This window comes from Xyrauchen texanus, chromosome 40 (genome assembly GCF_025860055.1).
Source record: "Xyrauchen texanus isolate HMW12.3.18 chromosome 40, RBS_HiC_50CHRs, whole genome shotgun sequence".
Classification (NCBI taxonomy): domain Eukaryota; kingdom Metazoa; phylum Chordata; class Actinopteri; order Cypriniformes; family Catostomidae; genus Xyrauchen; species Xyrauchen texanus.
Window position 1 is genome coordinate 34,793,427 of NC_068315.1, and position 23,921 is coordinate 34,817,347.

A 23,921-nucleotide genomic window follows, 5' to 3' on the forward strand; every position below is an offset into this window, starting at 1 on the left:
TATACTTTTGCGTTATTTATGCCTTTCTAACGTCCGTGGAAAATACTGCTCTCTATCTCTCACACGACCACACACAGCATGCGGGGAGAGAGATATGACTCAGACATGATCACACGGGAGGTCGGCATGTTGTTTCCAATTCTTTCAGTACTCTAGGATCGGCCACATTATGCCGACTCTCTGGCAAGCATCATCTCCAAGCAGACATGTTTGCATCGGTTACAGCTTGTTTACCTTCCCCTGTTGGCACGACTAGAAGCAGTTGCATAAGCAGTGTGGGAGACCCGGATTCGATACTGTGTTGAAACCAGGAAGTAAATGCATTCACATAATCAGCGATGAGTGTGATTCGGAGGTTGCATTTTTACCACTAACATGAAGTTTTTATTCCACTGATGTTAGGTTTGGGGTTTGGGTTACAGTTAGGTTACAGTTTATATAATATGCATTCCTCTTCACTGCATAACAGCCTGAACAGTTGAAAACAACTCACTTTTGGCACCCCTCTGTGGACATTATACCCGGAAAATGGAGCTCACACATGTCCATATGCCCATCAACACTTACCGCTTTGGCCACTGGGGGCAGTTTTTCGATTTTCAATAAGCACAGACTGATTTCAGCTAAAAGAAATTCAACCTACTATTTCCAATGTCACTGTAAGATCTGTCTGAACACATAAGCCCCTCTTCCCTTACTGTACTTACAGTAGCTGACACTGTTAAGCTTTCCCGTCGGCATCTGTTCTGCTACAAAGCATGGAGTACAAAGAACATGTTTTCTCTATAAGTAGGGAGGGCTTTAAGGAAAACGTTTTGGGAACCACTGTTAAAGGTATATTGCAGATGAGCAAACCTAAAAAATACATCTTCCAGATGTAAACACTCACATCAAATAGATGTTTGAGTAATTTATGTGTGCTTTAAGGGAAGTATGCAGTAAATAGATTTAATCCTACAGAAGGTGCTTGACCTCTTTTCGCCACAATTTTATCGTCTTCAGCGGACGTTTGACTCTTCTTATTGACATTCATTTTCAAGTTTCTGCCATATTCTTCTTCCTTGTTTTGGACCAACTTGTGTCAGCTATGTAACCCCTACATGACATAATTGCTGTAGCCTAAATTCATTACGTCCACTGAAGAACTTTCTTGCCAGTGTGACGTTACAGCGCTGTGGATCATAAATGTTTTTATCTAAATTTGTATCAATAAATAAATAAACAGCAGTGATGTTGATGTCAGAGTTTTTGTTGTGTTCAGTCGATAGCTGTGTTGCATTGCTAGTGCTGTCTTGTTTGGTACACAACAATATGGCTACCTATAGCTTATGGCTACCTAGCCTCATTACTGGTTTACATGACAACAGGGTGAGGTAGCCGCAAGCCAGCTAAAATGTCCTAACCGGCTGATTTCATTACTGAGAATCAGTTAGCTAGTTGTGTATAACTTTGCAGAACTGCTTGCATTTTTAGCAACGTGCAACTGATCGTCTAGATGAAGATTAGAAAATGACTAAATGTTTATCAATGATATCGATTAAAGCTGCGTTCATACTGCCAGCGACACACAGCGACAAAACTACCTCCTCTCATTCATTTTCAATGAGAGCTGGAGACTTCTGGCAACACGAGCGACGTCGACCATTGTGACCGGATGTGGGCGTGTCTAGCGAATGGGAACGACAGCCAATATGAGAGAAGATGGTAGAGCTCACGTGATCCTAATATTTTAATAATAATATTAATTGTAAAGAAACAGTGCTTTTTAGACTCTCCATATACACCACTAGCGACCACCATATACGCCACTGGCGACATGCAACGACAAAGTATCTGGTAATGTGAATGCAGCTTAATACTATATGTTGTAACCTTGGGGTTGGCACTACGTTTAGCAGTAAGTGCAGCACACAACTTTCTGCCCTAATGGCTCTCAGTTAGGGCTTGTGGCAGATTCTCAGCTCCACTAAAGGTGTAATGGAGCTACATTATGACTTTTAGATTCATGTGGTCAGCATTTTGAACACATTTACTGGTTAAGATGAAAATTTTTTGCCGTTTAGTATAGATACATGTTTCAATGAGAAAAGATGTCAGAACTCAAATTGTGTACTTCTAACGCGCAACTGCCAATTAGAAAGATTGGAATGCTAAAGGATCACTCTTTCAAAGTTACCTGCAACTGACTTGCAATAGCAATGAGCAAAAATGTTTTTTGTTGTTTAAAAGATGGACAAGCTGTTTGTTGTGCCCTGCCTCCATTTCCTGTTTCAATAGGAAATATGTTCAGAAGAAAACTATACTCTGTCAAACCATATCATGGGGTCTTTAAAAATAAAACAGGGTAGTCATCATACAGTATGACAAACATTATGAGACATCATATTGCTTAATCTTTTTTAACATGAATAAGAATCTCTTTTTTTCTTTTTTCTTGTTAAATGTGTTAGACATGAGGTCACGTGACTCACCGTTGTCATCGCTGTCACAGCTGTCAATCTCAATGGATGTGTCCATACTGCTCATGGCTGATAGTGTCCCACCACCTCCAGCAGCGGCCGCTGAGCGAGGCGATAGCATACCCCCATCCCCTGAAGCTCCTGATGGACCGCTAGCTGGGTTTGGCAACAGTGAGTCAGAGAAGGAAGATGTGGGAGACAGACGTGGGAAGTAGGCAGATATTTGACGGATGGGTCGAATGGGGCCGGGACAGACGTTAATCGCCATGTTCTCCTGGATGGAGATCCCCATCCGTTTTCCTTTACGCACTGTCATCAAGCTAAAAAACACACATTTTAACGTTAAATCACACTTAACAATGTTGGTCATGTCATTACATTAAATGTTAAATGTCAAAGCAAATAAATGAATAATGGCTGACTGTGGATTGTGAATTTCGTCAATGGCATCGCTAACTGAAAACTATTGTGTTTAAATGATGCTGCATCCACACCACTAAGTGTCAGGAGTCCAAGACGACATGGTCAAAAACATATTGAGTGTACCTTTAACTATGGACAGGTTCAACAAATTTGGACCGAAACACTATGTCCAATGCCTTTTGTGAACATTTTGAACAGTAAATCTATTGTTTTATATTTTAAAATTGAATAAAAGTGTTTGTTTTTTTTAAATAAAATAAATGATTTGCTTGAAAATAAATGGCACATTTTATTTTTGTTAGATAATGCAAAGATATACATTTTTAAGCATGACTTTTTGGGGCCACTGTATGTGCTTAAACCAGTGTTGTTTTAAGTGTGGTTGGATTCATTGCTGAATTATAAATGATCGCTAATAGAATTAAACAGTATCGTCTTGGTTACTTATGTAACCTCTGTTCCCTGATGGAGGGAACGAGGCGTTGTGTCGATGAGTTGACACTAGGGGTCACTCCTGTTGAGCCCAGACATCTCTGATCTTGAGAAAAGGCCAATGGAAATTGGCGTGTGGAATTTGCATGACACTCCCCCGGACATACGGGTATAAAATGAGTGACGCTGCAAACACACATCAGGTATCATCACACTGAGGAGCCGAGCCAAAGACCCGGCCATTTCAGCAGTTGGTTCAGTGTTGTGGCAGGAGGGACACATGTCTCGTTCCCTCCATCAGGGAACGCAGGTTACATCAGTAACCGAGACGTTCCCTATCTGTCACTCACTCGACGTTGTGTCGATGACTTGACACTAGGAGTCCCAATGGAAAACGCCACCAGAGCTGAACCAAGTTACGCAGACTGGCGGTGTGAGACGGTCTCTGTATACGTAGTTATAAATATATATATATATATATATATATATATATATATATATATATATATATATATATATATAAGCGTAGTTCAATCCGTAGTTTTCTGCTGCTGAAGTGCCCAATGGTATTTGCTTAGTACAACCGTGGTGTGCGAGGGGGAGGACCGCTGGAATGCATCGTAGATCCAATGGCGTAGAGAGATGAATGAAGGCGACAGAGGAATTCAGCTCTGTGAACTTGCTCGCTCCGAAGAAGATATCTGATGTGTGTTTGCAGCATCACTCCTTTTATACCAGTATGTCCGGGGAAGTGGCATGCAAATTCCACACGCCAATTTCCATTGGCATTTTCTCAAAATCAGAGATGGCCGTGCTCCGCAAGAGCGACCCCTAGTGTCAACTCATCGACACAACGTTGAGTGAGTGACAGATAGGGAACAACAGATATCCTGTATAATATAGATCATTTTAAATAAAGTTATCATCCTTGTCCATGTAATGCTTCACATTTCAGTTTTCAGACAATTCCAATCCAAATGCAAATATAGGAAAATGGTTAGAAACTTTTTCTTCTTTTTTTCAGTATCTTCATGAAGGGTTTTTTGACTTTTTTCCTTTTCGTCAATTTAACTTTTTCTAAATTGTGACTTCAGAATTATTATTTTTTTTTATAAATTATGTATCACCAATTTTGTGTGTGTGTGTGTGTGTGTGTGTGTGTGTGTGTGTGTGTGTGTACGTGTGTGAGCGTGTTTTTATCACTTTGTGGGTACCAAATGACCCCATACGGATAGTAAAACCCGAAATTTGTCATTTTGTCTCCATGAGGAAAACAGCTTATAAATCATACTAAGTTATGTTTTTTTTTTTTTATGTAAAAATGCAGAAAGTTTTCTGTGAGGTTTAGGGGTAGGGTCGTTTGTACAGTATAAAAACCATTATGTCTATGGAAAGTCCCCATAAAACATCGAAACACAACATATGTGTTTTTGTGTGTGTGTGTGTGTGTGTGTGTGTGTGTGTGTGTGTGTGTGTGTGTGTGTGTGTGTGTGTTAGGGGTGGGCAATAAGACCAAAATCGTATACAAAGATATGCATAATTTAATCACGATAACTGTATATATATCGCAATCAAGTCATTTTTTTCTGGAAAAAATTCTGTTAAAAATCAGTTAACATAATTAATAACCATATTGTAATACCTATTTTTGGAAAATCCAGTCAGTGAAATAAATACTTCTTAAGTGAAAATTACTTCCTCTTATATAATTTTTTCCTTATTTACAACTTGACAAACAGTGTTACAAATAAAATAAACCTTACCATATTACTCAATTTCTCATTATGCCTCATTTCAGTTTGATATGTTTTTTACCAACAGTATTATAAACTATCCACAGGAAACTAAATGTTTATTTTTATATTTTAAAAGAAAAGCAACAAAGAAAATATTACATAATTTTAGCAAAAATACACAATGAAAATACATTTCAAAAATATTTATAAACTTTCAAAAACTCCTAAAGAAAAAAAGAAAGCAATGTGGCACGCATCTTTTGCCTTTCACAATATTCTTTAGCTTGCTTTATTTTGGGGTGGTAAAACAGATTTGTATTACCACAAGCAATTGTTGTCGCTCAACAGTTTGCAGATTAAATTTTTCTAATCTGTATCAGTTTTTGTGTATCTACACCAGGGGTAACCAACCCTGCTCCTGGAGAGCTACCTTCCTGGAGAATTTAGATCCAACCCTAATCAAACACACCTGAACCAGCTTATCAAGGTCTTCAGGATTACTTGAAAATGACAGGCAGGTGTGTTGGAGCTAAACTCTGTAGGAAGGTAGCTCTCCAGGAGCAGGGTTGGTCACCCCTGATCTACACCATTGATGTCGCACCTGTTTTACAACAAGCACAAGCTCCCCTCCATTTTCTTGATTTTTCTATTGATCATATCAGCAATAATTCATCAATGATGGAGAAGTACAGATGTGAGGTGTAGTAAAGTGAACCTCGGCATGTTAAAGAAATACTTCAGTGTCTGGATGGAGTGATACTGTCCCGGCAGAGTGTGTCAGATTATGGTGGACTGCTACATCCTTCACTATAGAGCGCTCACAATCAACCTGCAAAATCAGAATGGTAAATGGTCTCATAGATAAGCACATGCTGCGCACATGGATATTTACATATCACGATATACACGATATAGCACAATCTCTATCGGTCGCCACAATACACACTGGCAGCCAAAAGTTTGGAATAATGTAAAGATTTTGCTCTTATGGAAAGAAATCAGTACTTCTATGCACCAAAGTGGCATTCAACTCATCACAATGTAAAGTCAGGACATTAATAATGTGAAAAATTACTATTACAATTTGAAAAAAAAACTTCAGAACTTCTTAAACTACTTCAAAGTGTTCTCATCAAAAAATCCTCCACGTGCAGCAATGACAGGTTTGCAGATCCTTGTAATTCTAGTTGTCAGTTTGTCCAGGTGACATTTCACCCCACACTTCTGTAGCACTTGCCATAGATGTGTCACACACCTTACAGTCTAGCTGATTCCACTAAACCTCAATGGGGTTAAGATCCATAACACACTTTTCCAATTATCTGTTATCCAATGTCTGTGTTTCTTTGCCCACTCGAACCTTTTCTTTTTGTTTTTCTGTTTAAAATTGGCTATTTCTTTGCAAAATCTTTTTTGCTGTTGTACATGAAACTGGTGTTGAGTGGGTAAAATACAATGAAGCTGAGGACATGTGAAGCATCTATTTCTCAAACTAGAGACTCTGATGTATTTGTACTCTTTTTTAGTTGTACATCCGGTCTTCCACATCTCTTTCTGTCCTTGTTAGAGCCAGTTGTCCTTTGTCTTTGAAGACTGTAGTTACACCTTTGAATGAAATCTCAAGCATTGTATGGCCTTATACAATGTATAAATAATGATTGACTGACGAGTTTCTTTTTTTGCCATTTTTGACCAAATATTGACCTTAAGACATGCCAGTCTATTGCATACTGTGGCAACTCAAAAACAAACACAAAGACAATGTTAAGCTTCATTTAATAAATCAAATAGCTTTCAGCTGTGTTTGATATAATGGCAAGTGATTTTTCTAGAACCAAATGATCAATTTAGTGTGATTACTCAAGGATAAGGTGTTGGAGTGATGGCTGCTGGAAATGGGGCCTTTCTAGATTTGATCAAAAAATGCTGTTTTTACATCAGTAATGTCCTGATTATACTTTGTGATCAGTTGAATACCTCCTTCCGAAACAGCAAAATCTGTACATTATTCCAAACTTTTGGCCGCCAGTGTATAACGTCATATCGCCCAGCCCTAGAGTGTGTATATTTGCACTCTCCCTCCTCCATCCTGGATTGAGACTTCTGTTGTCAAAATCTGCTCATCTTAACTATAATGATAGAGGTGAATAATAATATATTCAGAGGTGTAGTATGGAGATATTTTGTATTTGTTGTCTCATGAGCACAGAGGCATATCAGTACATCCACGGAGGAAAGGTAGTATCTTTTGGGTTTATCAGTGAATCTGGGGTGCACAACATTCCAAAATTAGCAAATAAAATAAAATTAAAGCAGCAGAAAATAAAGCAGCAACACAACATTACAACCAGCCTTGAGCTCAACTGGATCAAGCGGCTCGAAGGGGGGTCTCTGAAGGCCAGTGAGGACCACTGAGAGATCCCAAGAGGGGGAACAGGCTTGGCCGGGGAGGATACAGTCTCCGGGCACCTTTAAGGAACCTGATAATCAAGTTGTGCTTACCCAGGGACTTGCCATCTACTGCGTCATGGTGGGCCGCAATAGCAGCTACATACACCTTCAAGGTGGAGGGGGACAGCCTCCCCTCCAGCCTCTCCTGCAGGAATGTAAGCACTGACCGAACTGCGCATCTCTGCGGGTCTTCGGCTCGGGAAGAACACCAATTCGTGAACCAATTCGCCATTTTAGATCGTAAAGCTGCCTGGTGGAGGGAGCTCTGGCTTGGTTGATTGTGTCTACGACTGCAGGTGGTAGATCCACTAGATCTTCCACGTCCCGTCCAGGGACCAGATGTGGAGGTTTCCAGAGGTCTGGGCGCAGGTGCCAGAGCGTGCCCCGTCCCTGAGAAAGAAGCAATTTTCCTCAGGGGAATTTTCCAGGGAGGTGCTGTCACGAGTAGTGTAAGATCCGAGAACCAGGCCGGGTGGGCCAGTAAGGAGCCACCATGGTGAAAAGTTACTTGTCCTCCCTGATCTTGCACAGCACCAGTGCAAGGAGGCTCACTGGGGGAAATGCGTACATGTGCAGCCCCTCGGGGCCAGCTGTGTGCCAGCGTGTCTGTCCCGAGAGGAGCTTCTATCAGGGATTACCAGAGCGGGCAGTGGAAGTTGTCTTGGGAGGCAAAGAGATCTATCTGTGGCATGCCGAATCAGTCCCAAATCAGCTGGACCACTTGGGGGTGGAGCCTCCACTCTCCGCTGGGCGAAACCTGTCGTGACAGTGCGTCCGTTGTGTTGCCGAGTTGTGGGCGGGGCTCCACCCGGTATGCGCCTGGGATGTTTTTGTAAACAAGATCAAGCGTGTTCGCCCCTCTCGTTGCAAAGTCCACATACTGATGGAATTTAGGGAGCACTGTCTTGAGATTCACATGGTTGAAATCTCCGGCGACAATAAAAAGTCCGTCAGGGTGAGCGTTCTGCAGTTCGCTCATAGCCCTATACAGTTCACAGAGCGCTTCCTTAGCATTAGCGCGGGGGGGGGGGGGGGATGTAAACTCCGGTTATAATAACAGTGGTGAATTCCCATTGTAAATAAAAAGGTCTGTATCTAACAGTCACAAGCTCCACCAGCAATTAGCAGTAACTAGAGACCAGCATAGAGTTAATGCACCATTCCGTGTTGATGTAAACACACAAGCCACCATCGCGAGTCTTACTGCACAAAGCTGCATTTCTGTCGGCACGAAAGGAGGCAAACCCATCTAGCTCAATGGCGGCGTCCGGAACTCTGTCGCTGAGTCACGTCTCCGTGAAAACAAAGACGCAGCAGTCTCTAAGCTCACACAGCGTAGTCTGCTGGAGTTGTAGTCCAGTTTATTGTCCAGGGAGCAAACATTTGAAAGCAGGACAGACGGGAGAGCCGGCTGGCTAGGCTTTGTTTTTAGCCCAGCATAGACCCCTGCCCTCTTGCCGCGCTTTCGCTTCCTCGCACACCGCTTACGACGTCCCATCCACCGGCCACAGGCATCAGGCGACGGCAAGGACTGGAGGCCTGGTCTCCGCTGCAAGCCGAGTTTGCGTCGCAACTCCTGCAGATCATCATGCAGCTTGGTTGTTGCATGAATCTTATATTTTAGCAGTGTCTGGCGATGGTAGACACAAATGCTCCGGATGCTCCGATTTCTGTGTGCCGTAAATGTTGGGCTAAGTGACAAAAATAGCACCATATTTGATCCAGAGTGGCCGCTGCGTGCTACCGCGCCACCATCTTGGATCAACTATAGCAGTCAAATATAGCAGTACTGAATGTTCTCGGACAGATGTTTTATCAATGTTTTGTCTGCAGAACGATCCAAAAACACTTTAAACTGCAAAACAGCCTATTGAAGAGACTGTGTGTATCCCTCACAGCCTCCTTGTAAAAGATGGTGCTAGCGTGAAAAAGGTCTATAGTCCCCAGTGTAGTGTCATTGAAAAACTTCAGGGAAAATCATACCTTAATGTTTTTGTGAGCTAGCCAAAAGTTGCACACTAGTTTATCTGTCACATAAGGTCAATTGAGCAAGCATTCTGCCATTCAGGGTGCATTCCATTCAGAAGTCATCATCCCTATGCCTTTTTTCCTTTGAAGACTTTACCTTCCACTGTGAGAGCTTTGAAAGGAGTAAGGCTCAAATATAGCAGTCATTTGTTACTCACTTTCTAAGTCTTACATATTGGAAATTCTGTTAGTCAAATATTGAAGTCAGTTTTATCTGAATTGCACTTTTTATGTATCCTGTCCAAAGCAGCTTTATAGAAATAGTGGCTTAATTCCAATAGTGGCATAAAATATTTCAAATTTGTGTTATAGTATTGATTGAGTTGTGCAGTTGACATAAAATAATAAAACAATTTCTGCTGCTCTTCAGAGCAGACTCGTGCCAGCACAACAGCATGGCAATGAATGAGAGCATCTGAGGAACATCTTCATTTAAAGAGCAGCAGATGGTTTTGAACAGGAATTTTGAACCACAGTATGATGCCAGACAAACACTCAAACCCACAAACTCACACAAAACAACAGCACACATGATGTACTGACTACACGTACACAATCTTCACATAAAACTGTTCAGTGGTAGTTGACATTTAATGTGTTTATTGACATGGTAAAATAATATATATATATATATTTGACCTCAATTTGTGTGACTCTTAAAGAGAGACACTTATTCACTGTGTTTGTATTGTCTTAAAGAGACATCAAGCAAATGTCTGAAATGTAGATTACAGCTTCAACAAGCAGATGTCTACACGTACACATGATAATAACACATGAAGCAGCAATTGTAAGGTTTAAAACAAATTGGTTAACAATCCATAACCTACAACAAAATACTGCCTGATATATCATGTATCAATATGGAAACACTTTACAATAATGTTTTATACATTAATATTAATTATTGCATTAGGTATCATGAACTAACAATGACATTTATAAATGTATTATTGTTCCTTGATGGTTAATTATAGTTTGTTATATCAATCCCTTCTAGATGATGAAGGCAAGAACATCTTGGTCACAAAAAGGCAACATGTGATAATCCAGCCCTCCCCCCGATAAACCCCTGCTCTGCCCTGTAATTACAGACATCGCTCCCAAACATTCCTTCATCCTTTCAGAACCTCTCCAGTCCTCCTCTGCTACATGTTCATATCACAACACTGCATGAGCATAAAACAACAGGTTCTGTTTCTTCTTCACTTTCACACATTTCACTGCAAATGAAAAAATGTACTATTTTGATTCTGAAATAAGGACTTCTTACAGTAAATAAACATTCCAAGCATTTCTATTTTGTTTCAAGCTAATTTATTAAGAAGAACAATAAACTGCCATAAACTGTCAATGTTGAAAGTGTTTGTTTATTACCGCTTTATTAGAAGTATTATTATTAATGCTTATTACTGATAAGCTTGATGTTGACTTTTCTTAGGGAATCAAAGTAGTAACACGCAGATGTAGCAGTGATATAACGTATCTTATGAGTGACAGAAATAAACTTAATTATAAAAGAACAATATTTGCCCCCTACAATTGGTTTTCAAAGTCATTGTTTACCTTTATTTTTACCTTATATTATTGTTGAATTGGTTTTATATATTTTTTTAACTACTGTTTACCTATTTTTATATAATGTATTTTTGACAATATAAACACATATTTGTTTATATGTCAAATGCGAATGTCAAAATATACCTATAACAGCAAATAGACATCAAATGCAAAAGTCTCTGAATATAATACAGAAGGGTTGCTAAGTGAGGCACTAAACACGCACATTAACCCATAACTAGATCTAAAATTTAATATAATTATATATGTTAAAGTTTAGATAAATGAAAAAAATGAGCAATGCACTACAGGAGCACTTTTTGTCCTAAGAAATATCTCATTTCTGACCCAGATCTGTATAATCCTTACCCTTATATATCAGTATGTTCAAATGAAAAATATGTAAAAATAATAATAATAATAATAATAAAAAATATATATATATATATATATATATATATATATATATATATATATATATATATATATATATATATATATATATAAAACACATGTTAAAACAAGGAACTGAAAATAAAATAGATTTACTTTAATAGATTTATTAAAATTACATTTACATAGTCATATGTTAAAAATATAGTGGAACAGTGAAAAAGATGAAAACAGTGGGAACAGTAATTATCCAAAATAGTATGAAATATTCCTTCTTACCTCAGTGAGGCGTCACAACAAATCTCATAAAGGAGTGAAGTCCACAACAGAGACACAAAAACAGGTGGAGAAGATACACAGTGAAAGAGAGATGAAGAATGAGAGGAAGAGAAACAGTCAGTGGAATAAAGAGAGAGAGAGCGAGAGAGAGAGCGAGAGAGAGAGAGTGAGAGAGAGACCAGCTTTGCCTCAAGTTTTTATCCAGCTAGTTAAACTTAACAGAGAGATGTGGAACCCCAGTGTGGATCATGTGCACACACTGAAAAAAGAGGAGAGAAAAAAATGGAATGAGACAAAATAAGGGAGAAAATGAGGAATGGAAAAGAGAATAGTGTGTGATACTCAATGTGTCTGAGCCATAGATAGTTCAGCACAACAGCCATGTGTCAGATTTTCATGTCACCCTGTATACACAAATTCTTCCTCTCCTCTCTCTCTCTCTCTCTCTCTCTCTCTCTCTCTCTCTCTCTCATTATAGGACTGGCACATCAGTCTATAACAGAAAATACAGCTATTCCTAGATTCCCAGATTAATTTCGCAGTTCCCCTTCATTGTTTTCAGTTGTTGAACAAGTACAGTAGTTATACTGTACACACTCAGTGTGTTAATGTTTATCTTAAGTAATTGTTGCTTCAGCAGTTTGTTCATGTAGCTTTAGTCAGTCTGTCACTCATACTGATTAAACACTTACATTTACATATGATACACTGTCTACACTGCAAGCGCATGAGTCGTTGCACAGCCTCATTGATTGTAACAGATATGTTCTTGTTTGTTGCGCTGTATCACTGGCAATGTAAATAACTTTCTTGATAATAACTGAAGCGTTATAATTTAGTAGCATTGCATCCCTGGCAGTGTAGCTTCCTTGGTTATGACGGAAGTGTTCAAGTTTTGTTGCGTCACATCCGTGGCAGCATCAGGATATAAAAAAAAGAGGACTCAAATGCAGAAAGTTCACACTCAGTGGAGTTTATCGAAAGACAGATAAAGAACTGCAGGGCCAGGCTGAGATTGCCATTGGACAGGCAGTGCAGAAAGGAAAACAAATCCAGAGGGTCACAACAGAGATGATCTGAGGGGCAGGCAAAGTCAGAGGGAGTCCTGACAGTACCCCCCTTCCCAAATGCTTCACTATGTGCTCCCAGGGGACTGGCTGCCAGCGATAAATCAATTAACCATCCCGATTTGGGACACAGTATCTCTCCTCTGGACCGTATCCCTCCCAACTGACAAGATACTGGAATCCTACACCCCAGCCAATAGCATCCTTCTTATGCTTCTTATGCTCGGGTGCTGAGGTGGACAGGCTTGTCACAGGACACATGGAAAATGGGATGAGCACTGCAGAAAGACACAGGAAGACTGATACCTACTGCTGTCAGACTGATAAGCTTCACAATGGGGAATGGCCCTATGAACTGAGGGGCCAGCTTGTGTGCTGGCACCTTAAGGGGGAGGTCCTTGGTGGAAGCCAAACCCTCTGCCCACAGATGTAAACTGCCACTGCAGCCTAGCAATGGTCTGCCATGGACTTGATCTTCCCCGACCCTGAGAAGTGACCCCTTGCCATTTTTCAGGTATGGCAGCAGCACTGAATAGGGGAGGCTACTGGGCGAGGCAGCAATGGAAAGCCTGGTGGATGACACCACAGAGAATTGTGGGCCTATTCAGCCCAGGCCAAATGCTGATTCTAGAAGGGTTTGCAGGCAGCCAGGTAGCAGAGCATCCACTCTAAATCCTGATTCTCCTGCTTTGTGTGCCTGCTGCTCTGATTGTGAGAGCTGTCAAAAGAATTGCCTCCAGAGACGAACTAGGTTCCCCTATCGGAGACCACATCCAACAGGAGATTATAGAACTGGAAGATGTGATACCCCCCAAACAGAGTCATCTCCTTTGCTGAAGGGAGCTTAGAGAGAGGAATGAAGTGGATCGCTTTGGAAAAAAGATCCATCACAGTGAGGACAGTAGCATTGCCACTGGATAAGGGAAGACCAGAAACAAAATCCAGGGCAATATGTGACATGGGGTGGGTGGGGATGGAGATGTGATGCAGGAGACCAATGGGATGTCTGATAGAGGTTTAATTCTGGGCACAGACCAAGAGACACTTCTCCGCCTCAACAAAGAGCTGGCTCTTAAGCAGCCACTGTATCAGATTTGCTGGATGTTTACCTGGAGAGAACTAGAATATATTAGAATGCCATCCAGACACACAAAATCAAACTGATTTACCATGTAACACAGCATGTCTTTGACAAGGGCTTGAAATACGGGAATGGCATAAGTCAACCCAAAGGGCATGATCCATTATTCAAAGTGCCCAGTAGGGGTGTTGATGGCCATCTTCCATTCATCCCCCTCCCTGATGTGGACCACTTTATGAAGAACCTTACAATTCAAAGTCCAATGACATCAAATTTTATCTTGTGTACTTCCATAGCTTTATCCTGGGGTAGAGAAGTGCCTGTATTACATCCTCCCCAGTCTAGGGTTGAGGGGGAGTAACAGATAAAAGAGTAAAAGATGACCCGTCCCCTGTCCCAGAGCTCAAGACAACTCAAATTTAACAGGTTTATTAAATGCCACCAAAAGAATAATGCAAATGTCAAACATAAATCCTTTTCCTAATGTGGAGTAAAATCTAACCATCTATAAAAGAAAAATCAAATAAACAACATAAATTTGTTGTTCTGGATGTTTGGGCATCACTTATGACAAGATAATCCTGCAGAGGAGAATAGACAGAAGGCACGACAGAACTGGAAACAACAGGAACAACATTATGGGAAAGATATGTCTTTGATTCGTCTTTTGTAACATAAGACTTCAACATTTACATGACACACTCACATTTTTCTCACACTATTAGGGGTAGAAATTATGTAATCTGTTTTAATCAGCTTTTCTTCAATAACAAAGGGCCAGTGAACTTAGCATGTAGGGGCAAATCAGGGATGGGGAGCAAACCAAGCACAGAGACTTAAAACTTTGCTTTAAACTCTTAATTTCAATGTGTACATTCATTTTAGTCTGGATGGCTGCTAAATGAGCTTTAGCCACATTACAAGGTTTGTAAAGCCACTCACGGAAAGAAATGAAGTAATCAAGAACAGTCATCGGTGAAGAGGTAACTGCAACTGTTCACTTAACAGTTTTAGTGGTCCACGAACTGTGTAGCCAAACACAAGTTCTGCTAGACTGATGCCTAATGACTCTTGTACTGTCTCTCTTATGACTAACATTAAGAAAGTGTAGCAGTATGCATCTGCGCTACCTATTAACGCACGGCTGGAGGGTGATTTAACGCTAGTTATGAGGACTTTAAATATGGTTGGTGCACGTCAGCTGTGAGGGCATCAAACGTCATGTCATGGTTGTCGTTCCGGCGCGGTGTGTAAGAGCTAGAGAGTGGACGGGGGAATTAACCGGTATACACTCGGCTGCGCTCCTTGTTGTGCAAAACTTCTGGTAAAGTGGATGAGTTCTGCGGTGCGTTAAGACGGTACTGTTTCAGGTATGTTTGCACCCTTTCATATCTAATGACTCATTCCGACCTCGAGTTCGCCTGGTGAGTTTTTTTCATTTTTTTTTATTCAGGTGTCTTCCATATGCCTGTTTAACGTTATGGTGGGTTGTTTGTTGCTGTGGTCAGTAACGAGACGCTGGAAACTGAGATCCAGATCCAACATAAGCTGCTGTTTGACCACAAATTTATATACTGTGACGCTATAGCACTGTTGTGCTATGCAAGTTAGCCTTAACGGCCCCACGACGTCACCCGATCTCGATACCACTAACAGTAATTGGTGGGGATGCTTTCATTGTTCTGAGTTCGACATTGGTTACCTAGAATGTAACGCTGTGCTTAGTGGGACCTTTTGATGCTCATTGCTCTGTCACCACTGTTTATTGTAGCTGTTGATTTAAGCTTTCATCCTTGGTGGTTTTGTTCATGTCCGTGTCATGTGAATATTAATTTCTTTTTCTTTTTTTTTGGACTTAAGTGCGCTCTTCGTGGCCTCTGTACGATGTACACAAGCACCTGGTCTGTATGTTTCTGACTTTGTTCCGGATGTGTTTATCCAACTGATTCTCTAAGAGTACCCTGAATATAAGTGGTGCATGTATAGTATCTGTGATGAGAATGTTTGTCATCGTACTATTCTGAGATGAACACTGCATCTGGGCCCAACAATTGTGGTTGTGTAACTTTTTTTTCTTTTGGTTCTTTCTATACATTATTGTGTAAATTGTCTATTGTGGTGCCTGAGTTTTATGTGTGTGTGTGGTTTTCTTTGTTTCTTTTTTTTCAGGAGAATAGAGAGGCCCCTATGGGTTGAGTGCTTTTGGCTGTCGACCCCAATTTCCGTCGTCCGGGCTGTTTAACATCGAATATCCTTGTGATGTTGCTTTTTTTGTGATTGCTTAAATCATTTTATCTAATAAAAATGATTTTACTGTTTGTATACTTCACCCATGTCTCATGCCTGACTCCAACTGAAACGAACCTGTGAGCCTTGTGCGCTCCTAAATATCTAGGGCGATTCCCTGGTAGTGAGCCCCCAGGGTGGCGTAGTTGGTCTATTTATTTAGTGTCCCTGTTTCTGAATCCGATCGCCACAAAAGGAAAATGCTCAACCCAGTCTTTCTCAGATTGAGCACAATATGTTTTCAGAACATTATTGTCCCAGAAGTAAGTTACACTTGCCTTTGGGATTGCATCCACATTAACAGCAGCTTCAACACAAGATGCTAAGGATGGATTAGACTTGTGAGCAGCAGCTAAATGTTCCAATTTTCAAAGACACACTTTGGGCAACTCAATGAGGAAAGGAGTGAATATTTCAGGTTCGACATACAGTTTACATTCAAGAAAATCTGATGGGGAATTCAAGAACGAGTCAGAAAGATTCACAATTTTTTCAAATTTCTGAACCCATGCATGTGTCACAGCACATCAATTGCACAGTCATAGCGACAGTGCAGATGGAGAGATGAAACATACCGAAGAAGACCTGTCAAAGATCATGTTACATTACTGGAACACTGACAGTTTCACTGCCTCCTCCTGGGGAACAGAGAAACCAAAGACAGAAAACAAGGCAGAACCCAGGCTGTGGGCATGACAGAAAATCTCCAAGCTAGCATGGTATTCTTGGCTTATGGCAGTATTTGGGAATACTGCCATAAGACTGTATAATGCATTTGATGTGCAGAAGCACCATTGACATTATTGTAAACTTGGAGAACTAGCCCCCCCACTCCCTCAATACACATACACACTAACACACACAAATATACAATCATGTCCTTCTCAACACTTGAAGAAATGTACGCAATTATGTTTCCTGTGCAATTTCACTACTGGCTCTTGTTTATATATTAAGGTTCCAGTTCCAGTTTCATAAATGTGCAATTGATACTTTTCAGATCATTGTTTTTTGTGTTTAAATTGTCATATAAGGTTTAAACTGTCTGTGCATGTCTACTGTATTATTTTTGGAGTATTTATTGTGTTATTATACACCGTGTATAGTGTTTATTGTGTAATTACCTTCTGATGTCCTGTAATTATTATATATTACGTGGTACTGTTGTGGATTGTACAGTTTTTAATGTCTGGCTGGTCTTGCACACAAAGTGCCCTACTGGGGACTGATCAACCAACCTAACGACAGTCCATCCATCCATCCATCAGGACCAACCTATTGTGGAACAATAGCCATTGTTACAAAATCTGATTCTCTGTCACTATGTACAGATGTATAGGCCCAGACTGTTATTCTTTCTTCTCCTCACAGTGGTTACCTGAAATGAGAGAAACATCAAATCAATCGCCTTCTTCCCTGAAGTCAATCAGGACCAACCAATGGTGGGACATGTGCCATTGTAACGAAGCTGAATCTCCATCACTATGTACAGATGGATTGGCACAGACTGTTTTTCATAATGTCTGCTGTTTTTATACTTTAAAGGGGTCATGAAATGGAAAATCTAATTTTCCTAGATAGTAAGAGGTTACTGTACCATAAAGACATACAGTACATTTCAGACACAATATGTGTCATCGCACCCTTGGACCTGCCGACAAGCAGAGAGGGAATGAGACAGGCATAGTGTGGCCAACTATTCCTAGACACCAAAAGGGACCCATCTGGACTATTTATAAGTTTTTGTGCATATAACATGCATTATACAGATGTCTTTGACAGTTGTGATGTTTATCGTGCTAAATTTTAAAGACACAGTGTTAGTTACAACTCAGAAAAGGAGACGCTGTTAAGCTTCTGTAGAGTATGAGGGATAATCATTAACTCATCGATTCTGAATTCAAAGAACCCCTTTGTAAGATCAATGAAATGGCGCCCGCTAGTCTGTGGAGTATAATGCGCTATTGACAAACCCCCTTTTCCATGTGATTCAAATCTACACTCCAAATCCTCGGGCTGTACCATGTGAGCCAGGCACGTGAAAAAGTTGACAAAAAGTTGTGTCTTTCATGTAAAACCCAGAAATGTTTATTTTTAAATAAATATGTTCAATCCCGTATGTTTGTGTATGTCTGCTGTTAGATCAAACTAGTAAGACTGTTTAGCTGTGTAGTAAAACTCTGAGGATATATATATATATATATATATATATAGAGAGAGAGAGAGAGAGAGAGAGAGAGAGAGAGAGAGAGAGAGAGAGAGAGAGAGTCTAAGAGTGTATATTCGCTTTTAAGTGTACCAAATACACGTTTCCTGGTATCAAATTAAACCTTACGACTTGTCCTAGCTGAATATAAAAATAAGGGGACATTAAATTGTATTCTGCTATGTTTTTACTGCCTTTTGAGTGAGTCAAAGCAAAGTCCTGACCGAATCATAAAGTATGCAAATGAGCCTTGACCGGACAAAGGGAGCAAACTCGCGCCCAAAACGGAGGGGTCTCATTGGGTCACTTCTCCCAAAGAAGGTGTGACCTCCCTACTTTAAAAGTCAGATCCAGCATTGACTCTCTCTCTCTTTTGCTGCCCCCACTTCACCTCTTACCTCTTCCCCTTGGACTTCTTCTGGATCTCTTCAAGCCATCTTACACTTCTGCACTCTTCCCCCGTTCTTCTGGACCCCTTCGGAACAACATTTCAACTCTCTCTCTTCCCCTCCCTCGGACTCCCCTGAACGCTCTGCAACCCTCCGGAACACCGTCGACTCTTCAACCCTCTAAGACGTAATTTCCGTGCTGGCTCCAAAGGGTTAATTGTTGAAATAAGTTTGCCGTACCTCTAATAATTCTTTACTTTCCCTTACTGTGTTTACTCTGTTTATTTTATGTTTATTATATGTTAAATGTTTGTTTAAGTGTAGTGATATACCCTTGTTCTTTGTATTAAACCCAATTATACACTTAGTTGTCTGTGTTTGTTGGTCATAAAACAAAGCCTCTTTAATGTGCGATCTAAAGCTACGAGCTGATATTATCAAAGTAAGTTAACGTGCTTTGATGAGTAAGCTTATAACTAAGAATAAACCTTCAAGAGAATTGATCAGGAGTGTTTAGCAAAGCAGTTCGCTGGACGAACTGACTGATTGCGGTAGCCTACGGGTCAATTCCATTAGGGTGTTATTAAAATTAATATAGCCAGTCTGCATATAATGTATATTCCTAATTAATTATAATTCGTTGTGTTTAATTATCTATATATATTTGAAGCAGACTCTTGGACTATATAAGCCCTTTTTGGGGCGTTTTTGTATGTATTGTTATCTGGTTCAAACTGTATGATTAATCATTGATTACGATCATTTAAAATTAATTGTATATTCCCCAAAGCTGACCTGGATACTCTACATAATGGTGGAGATTAATGCGGGCACATTTTAAGCTTTGTTTTGTGAACGAATGCATTGTCAATTTTGTGTATTTTGGTTGTTAATTCTGTACGCGAGCACGCCGGAACTGTAAAGGCACAAAAAGCCCGTCTCAGTTCAGCACGATTAACAAGTTGCTAAATAATGTCTAAACATTTGTTGCCACTGTTGAGTGATAAAGTAAACTGCAGTTCGTAATATTAAAATTGCTTCTGTAAAGACGCACTATATTTTAATGTTACAAAATCCCCTGTTCAGAACGACGCTCTTCTTTCAGGGTGATAAAAAATGATTGGGTTAAGCGACGCTCCTTTTCTCATCTTAGTAAGGCCTGAGATTATAATCGTTATAAAATTAACTCCTGGTTTACATTAACGTAGCTAATCAATCAAAAACCTAATACATTTTGAATAAGTGCTATATTCCTGATGTGTATGGGAGCCGAATAACAGACGTACAATTCCTGTTGTCCACATTTACTCGTAGTGCAGGAAAAAATCTGCCACGCCGTTTGTGTGGAGTATAGCACCAAAAAAGAATAAATGTAGACCTATTTCGCAAATTACTCCCACCCCATGATGTCATTTTGCGCGAGCACAAGTATGCCATCGTGTGGACTCGAAATAGGTCTCCATTTATTTTCCTTTGCTAAATTATCTGAACAGCTACTTTCATTCCCTCTGTTGGCTATGGTTTTTGTTTTGTTTACTGTTATAAACATTTTCATTCGTTGAATTTGTTACTACAAGTATTTGGTTTTAGCCAAAGTTTCCTGCCTCTGACTGAATACACTTGGTTGAATTTTGGTTGAAAAAAAATAATCATTTCTGAACTTAAAATTGAATTAAGTGTCTCAGTACAGCTGCTGATATCCCACTTGGGGGGGAGCACGCCTTTGTGGCATTCCCTGCTAAGTCGGCTTATCTCTTTTTCCCTCCTTTTATTTCATTTTGGAATTGTTTACCACCTATTCCTATTTGTTTTTCCTTTTTAATTATCTTCCTTTCTTGTGATTAATACTTGTTATTACTCCTTTGTTCTTACTACTATCAGATATTATTCTGTTACTTAACGTCCTTTTACACGCTTATTTGAATCGAGTTTAACAAGTTTAAATTTAATTTAAATTAAGTTTGTCTGTTCATCCTGCCTTGTTTACTTCTGTCTTTTCTTGGGGTTGGATTGTTTTGATAATTAACATCATTATCAAACTTCCTCTTTATTTATCATTATTTGGTAAAGCTTTTGCCTGTTATTTATACACACATAATTACTCAATTTGGTTTAAACAAGAAAGCCTTAATTCACTTTAAGACTTTCACTTGCTAAATCCTGTTCTGTATTTGTATGTAGAATTCCCTAGTGTGCTGTGGTGATTCGACAGTCATCTCTGGTTGGTTCCCAGCAAGCTGGTTTATCCGACCGGCGTTACCGACGCTGGCCGTATGTGAATCTCGGACTCTTCTGTCTCTTTTCATTGGTGCGGCACGCAACGACATCAGCAATTTGGCACTCCAAAGGAAAGTCAACCCCATCAGTCGACACGCAGGGCAAGTTTGGAATAATTACCTAAAACAGGGCCTGAAGAGGGGCCACTCTTACGAGGGTTCTAGGGAAAATCCAATCTTGTTGTGCCGCCTGACGGTTGACACCTTGGTGTTGCCGGTTGTGTTTAAAGTCAAGTTGTTTGAGAGGGCGCACCGTGATAGTAGCAGAGGACCCAGGGACACTGCGGTCAAGTGTTTGGAACCGTTGGAAAGATTGACCACTCGCTGGTCCCCAGCAGAGTGACATCGATTCACCCCAGGCAAACTAAAAGAAGATAAAATCCATCCACCAGTATAGGCCACATAATAGTAGACATTCCCCCGGTCATTTAAGCGTTTGGCCCATTTCCTTTCTTTCTCTCCCCTAAGCCACACCATCTTCCTAGGGTTTATACCTCGATAGCGCCCCACCCTGTTGGTCCTATCATAAACCCTAGCAGTGGTGGTAGACTTAGCCCCTTTTTCTCCTGCCTATCTATTCCTAACATTAATTGTGTTCTACTTTATTCTGCTGTTCTGTTCTGTCGTAGTGTGTACTTCCAGTTCACATTAAGACAGAGCCTACAAGAGCCATCAAGGAAAACTGAATAAAGAGACAAACAGGCAGCCCGCATCATCAGAAGACCCTTGTGGGCTGCCGCCTTGTCAAATCCTTTATTTAGACCTGCACTGACCCACAACATTCGGCCCACCTAACTGTCTAACTGTCTACCCCAGTTAGTCAAAATTACGGCTTATAATAGCCACCTCATTGTAGCTCGCTAACCCTACGCGTACTTGCATTGGCCTCTTTGTGTGTGCTGTTCTTTTCTCTCACCTACAGTAAGCCAGTATGTCCCATTCATCCAGTCCCGCAGCCCACTGGGATCACCTCGAGACCTGGCTGAGCGCAATGACGGACACCGTCCTACCCAAGGACGCCAGGGACCTACAGCCCCTAGGTCGAGAGCAACTGGACACCGAATTAGACAGCCTGATGGCCCACTTTCCAACACAGAGCTACAACCACAAAGAATGGACCAAGATCATCGGAAATCTTGCCCACAATCTCGTCGCCCAGGCACGGATAAGTGAGAAAAACAACCTTGACCTGGAGCAGGAGGCCGCAGCGCTAAAACTCCAAGCGGAGGAGGCCCATAGGAACCAAGCCAAAACTCAGAGTCATCTAGATCAGCTACGCCTCGAGACCGAGGAACAGCGAAAGGAAGAGGATGAAATGGACCCAGAACAGAAAAAGGAAGTAGAGAGACTTTGAAATGCCCTGGAAAATCTTCTCCTAGATACAGACCAAAGAGAACAGTCGGAGAGAAAAGCCAGAGAGGAACTCGACGAAAAGCTGCGACGAGGCGAGTCTCTCCTTGCAAGAGCAGAGACTGCACTAAAAGACAGAGATGCTAACGCCAGAGCCTGTGAAAAGCACCTGAACACGGCCCGTGCTGAAATCCATGAACTTATTCAGCACAGAGACCATCTCAAATATGAACTTGACACCGTTCAGAGAACTGAAACATTCTTATAAACTGCAAAGTGAACAGAAAAGGGAAACGCACACCACAGAGTTTCCCTTGACCAGTGGGCCCAAGCTTTTCAGCCAAGAGCTCAGAGCTGAAAAGGGGGGTGAAAGCCCACTGTTCAACATGTCACCAGCCAGCCTCCAAGAACCCCCGTCAGCCACAAAAGGGTGGTCACTAACCACAGCATGGCTCCCAAAGAACTTGACAAGCTGGCCAGAAACATCCCTACTTTCACCCCAAACCCTGCAGGAGGCCACGATGTGCACGCCTACCTGCAAGACATTGACTTTCACTTGCACACTGTTCCCCACGTGACCACGTGGGACAGATTGTACCTGCTCAGAATTACGTCTAGCCATGACGTATGCAGCTTCCTAGACCGTCAACCAGAGACTGTCAAAACAGACTACCAACAGCTGCGGCAGGCTTTCATCAGAGAATTCTCTGATCCAGAAACTGATCAAGGACTCATCGCCGCCATGAACCTCAAGCAGGCTCGGCGGGAAACGCCACAGGCCTACTACGGACAAATCCGACGAGCCTACTTCGGAGCACGAAATGAACCGGGCATGGAAGAAGATGTCAACTTCAGAACCTTGGTTCTCCGAAATCTGCATCCCACAGTGAGCCATCACTTAGGGGTCCTGGCCTGTCCTCACACCATGACTACCCAACAACTGCGAGACTTGGCCCATAAAGCTTTCATCAAGCAGAAAATTGCTTCTGAAAAGACTGTAAAAATTCCATCCATTTGCCCTGTCACTGATCAGCGCTCAGAGCTGGCACTAGAGGGCGCCCAACAGCACCACAGTAACAGAACTTTTTACAACGAGTCGTGATGGTGCTCATCCTAAGCACCAGAGCGGGCGCTTTGAAATATCCTACGGCAGCCCACGGTCCCCCCACAACCAAAAGGGTGGAGCCACGTGGGAAGCCAGCCGACTGCCCAGAAAGAGCCGAACCCCATCGACTAGAACGTCCAGCCCAGACATCCCGCAGCGGAAACCCTTCCGCATGCCCCAGCCAAGTCCAAGTCTGAGCCTTCCTCAAAGAAAAACAGTGAGGCCACGTCAGAGACTGCAGAGCTCTTGAAAATTCTGAAAGAGCTTCTTCATAGAACACCTCACAAGAAAGACAAAGAGGACAGGTCAGACTCCTCATGACTAAGTGTAAGGCCTGAAACCAACACCCTTCCTGACTGCCCTCCTACTGAACCAAGCACCCAGAGCACCGCTCTTCAGA

The 23,921-nt window shown here is 41.3% G+C and overlaps 1 protein-coding gene and 1 pseudogene across 2 annotated transcripts in view; one reads left to right on the forward strand and one right to left on the reverse strand.

Moving 5' to 3' along the window:
- The window catches only part of LOC127633115 (double C2-like domain-containing protein alpha), a 71,094-nt gene extending 59,223 nt beyond the window's left edge, over positions 1-11,871 (reverse strand). For both annotated transcript variants that reach the window (XM_052111991.1, XM_052111992.1), the window contains exons 1-2: positions 11,762-11,871; positions 2,472-2,779 (exon numbers count right to left, since the gene is read on the reverse strand). In XM_052111991.1, coding sequence (XP_051967951.1) covers positions 2,472-2,775 — 304 coding nt within the window. In that variant the 5' untranslated portion in view covers positions 2,776-2,779; positions 11,762-11,871. The remainder of the gene's footprint in view (positions 1-2,471; positions 2,780-11,761) is intronic.
- Positions 11,872-13,344: 1,473 nt separating this feature from the next.
- LOC127633354 (uncharacterized) lies at positions 13,345-23,518 on the forward strand (annotated as a pseudogene).
- Positions 23,519-23,921: the final 403 nt, after the last annotated feature.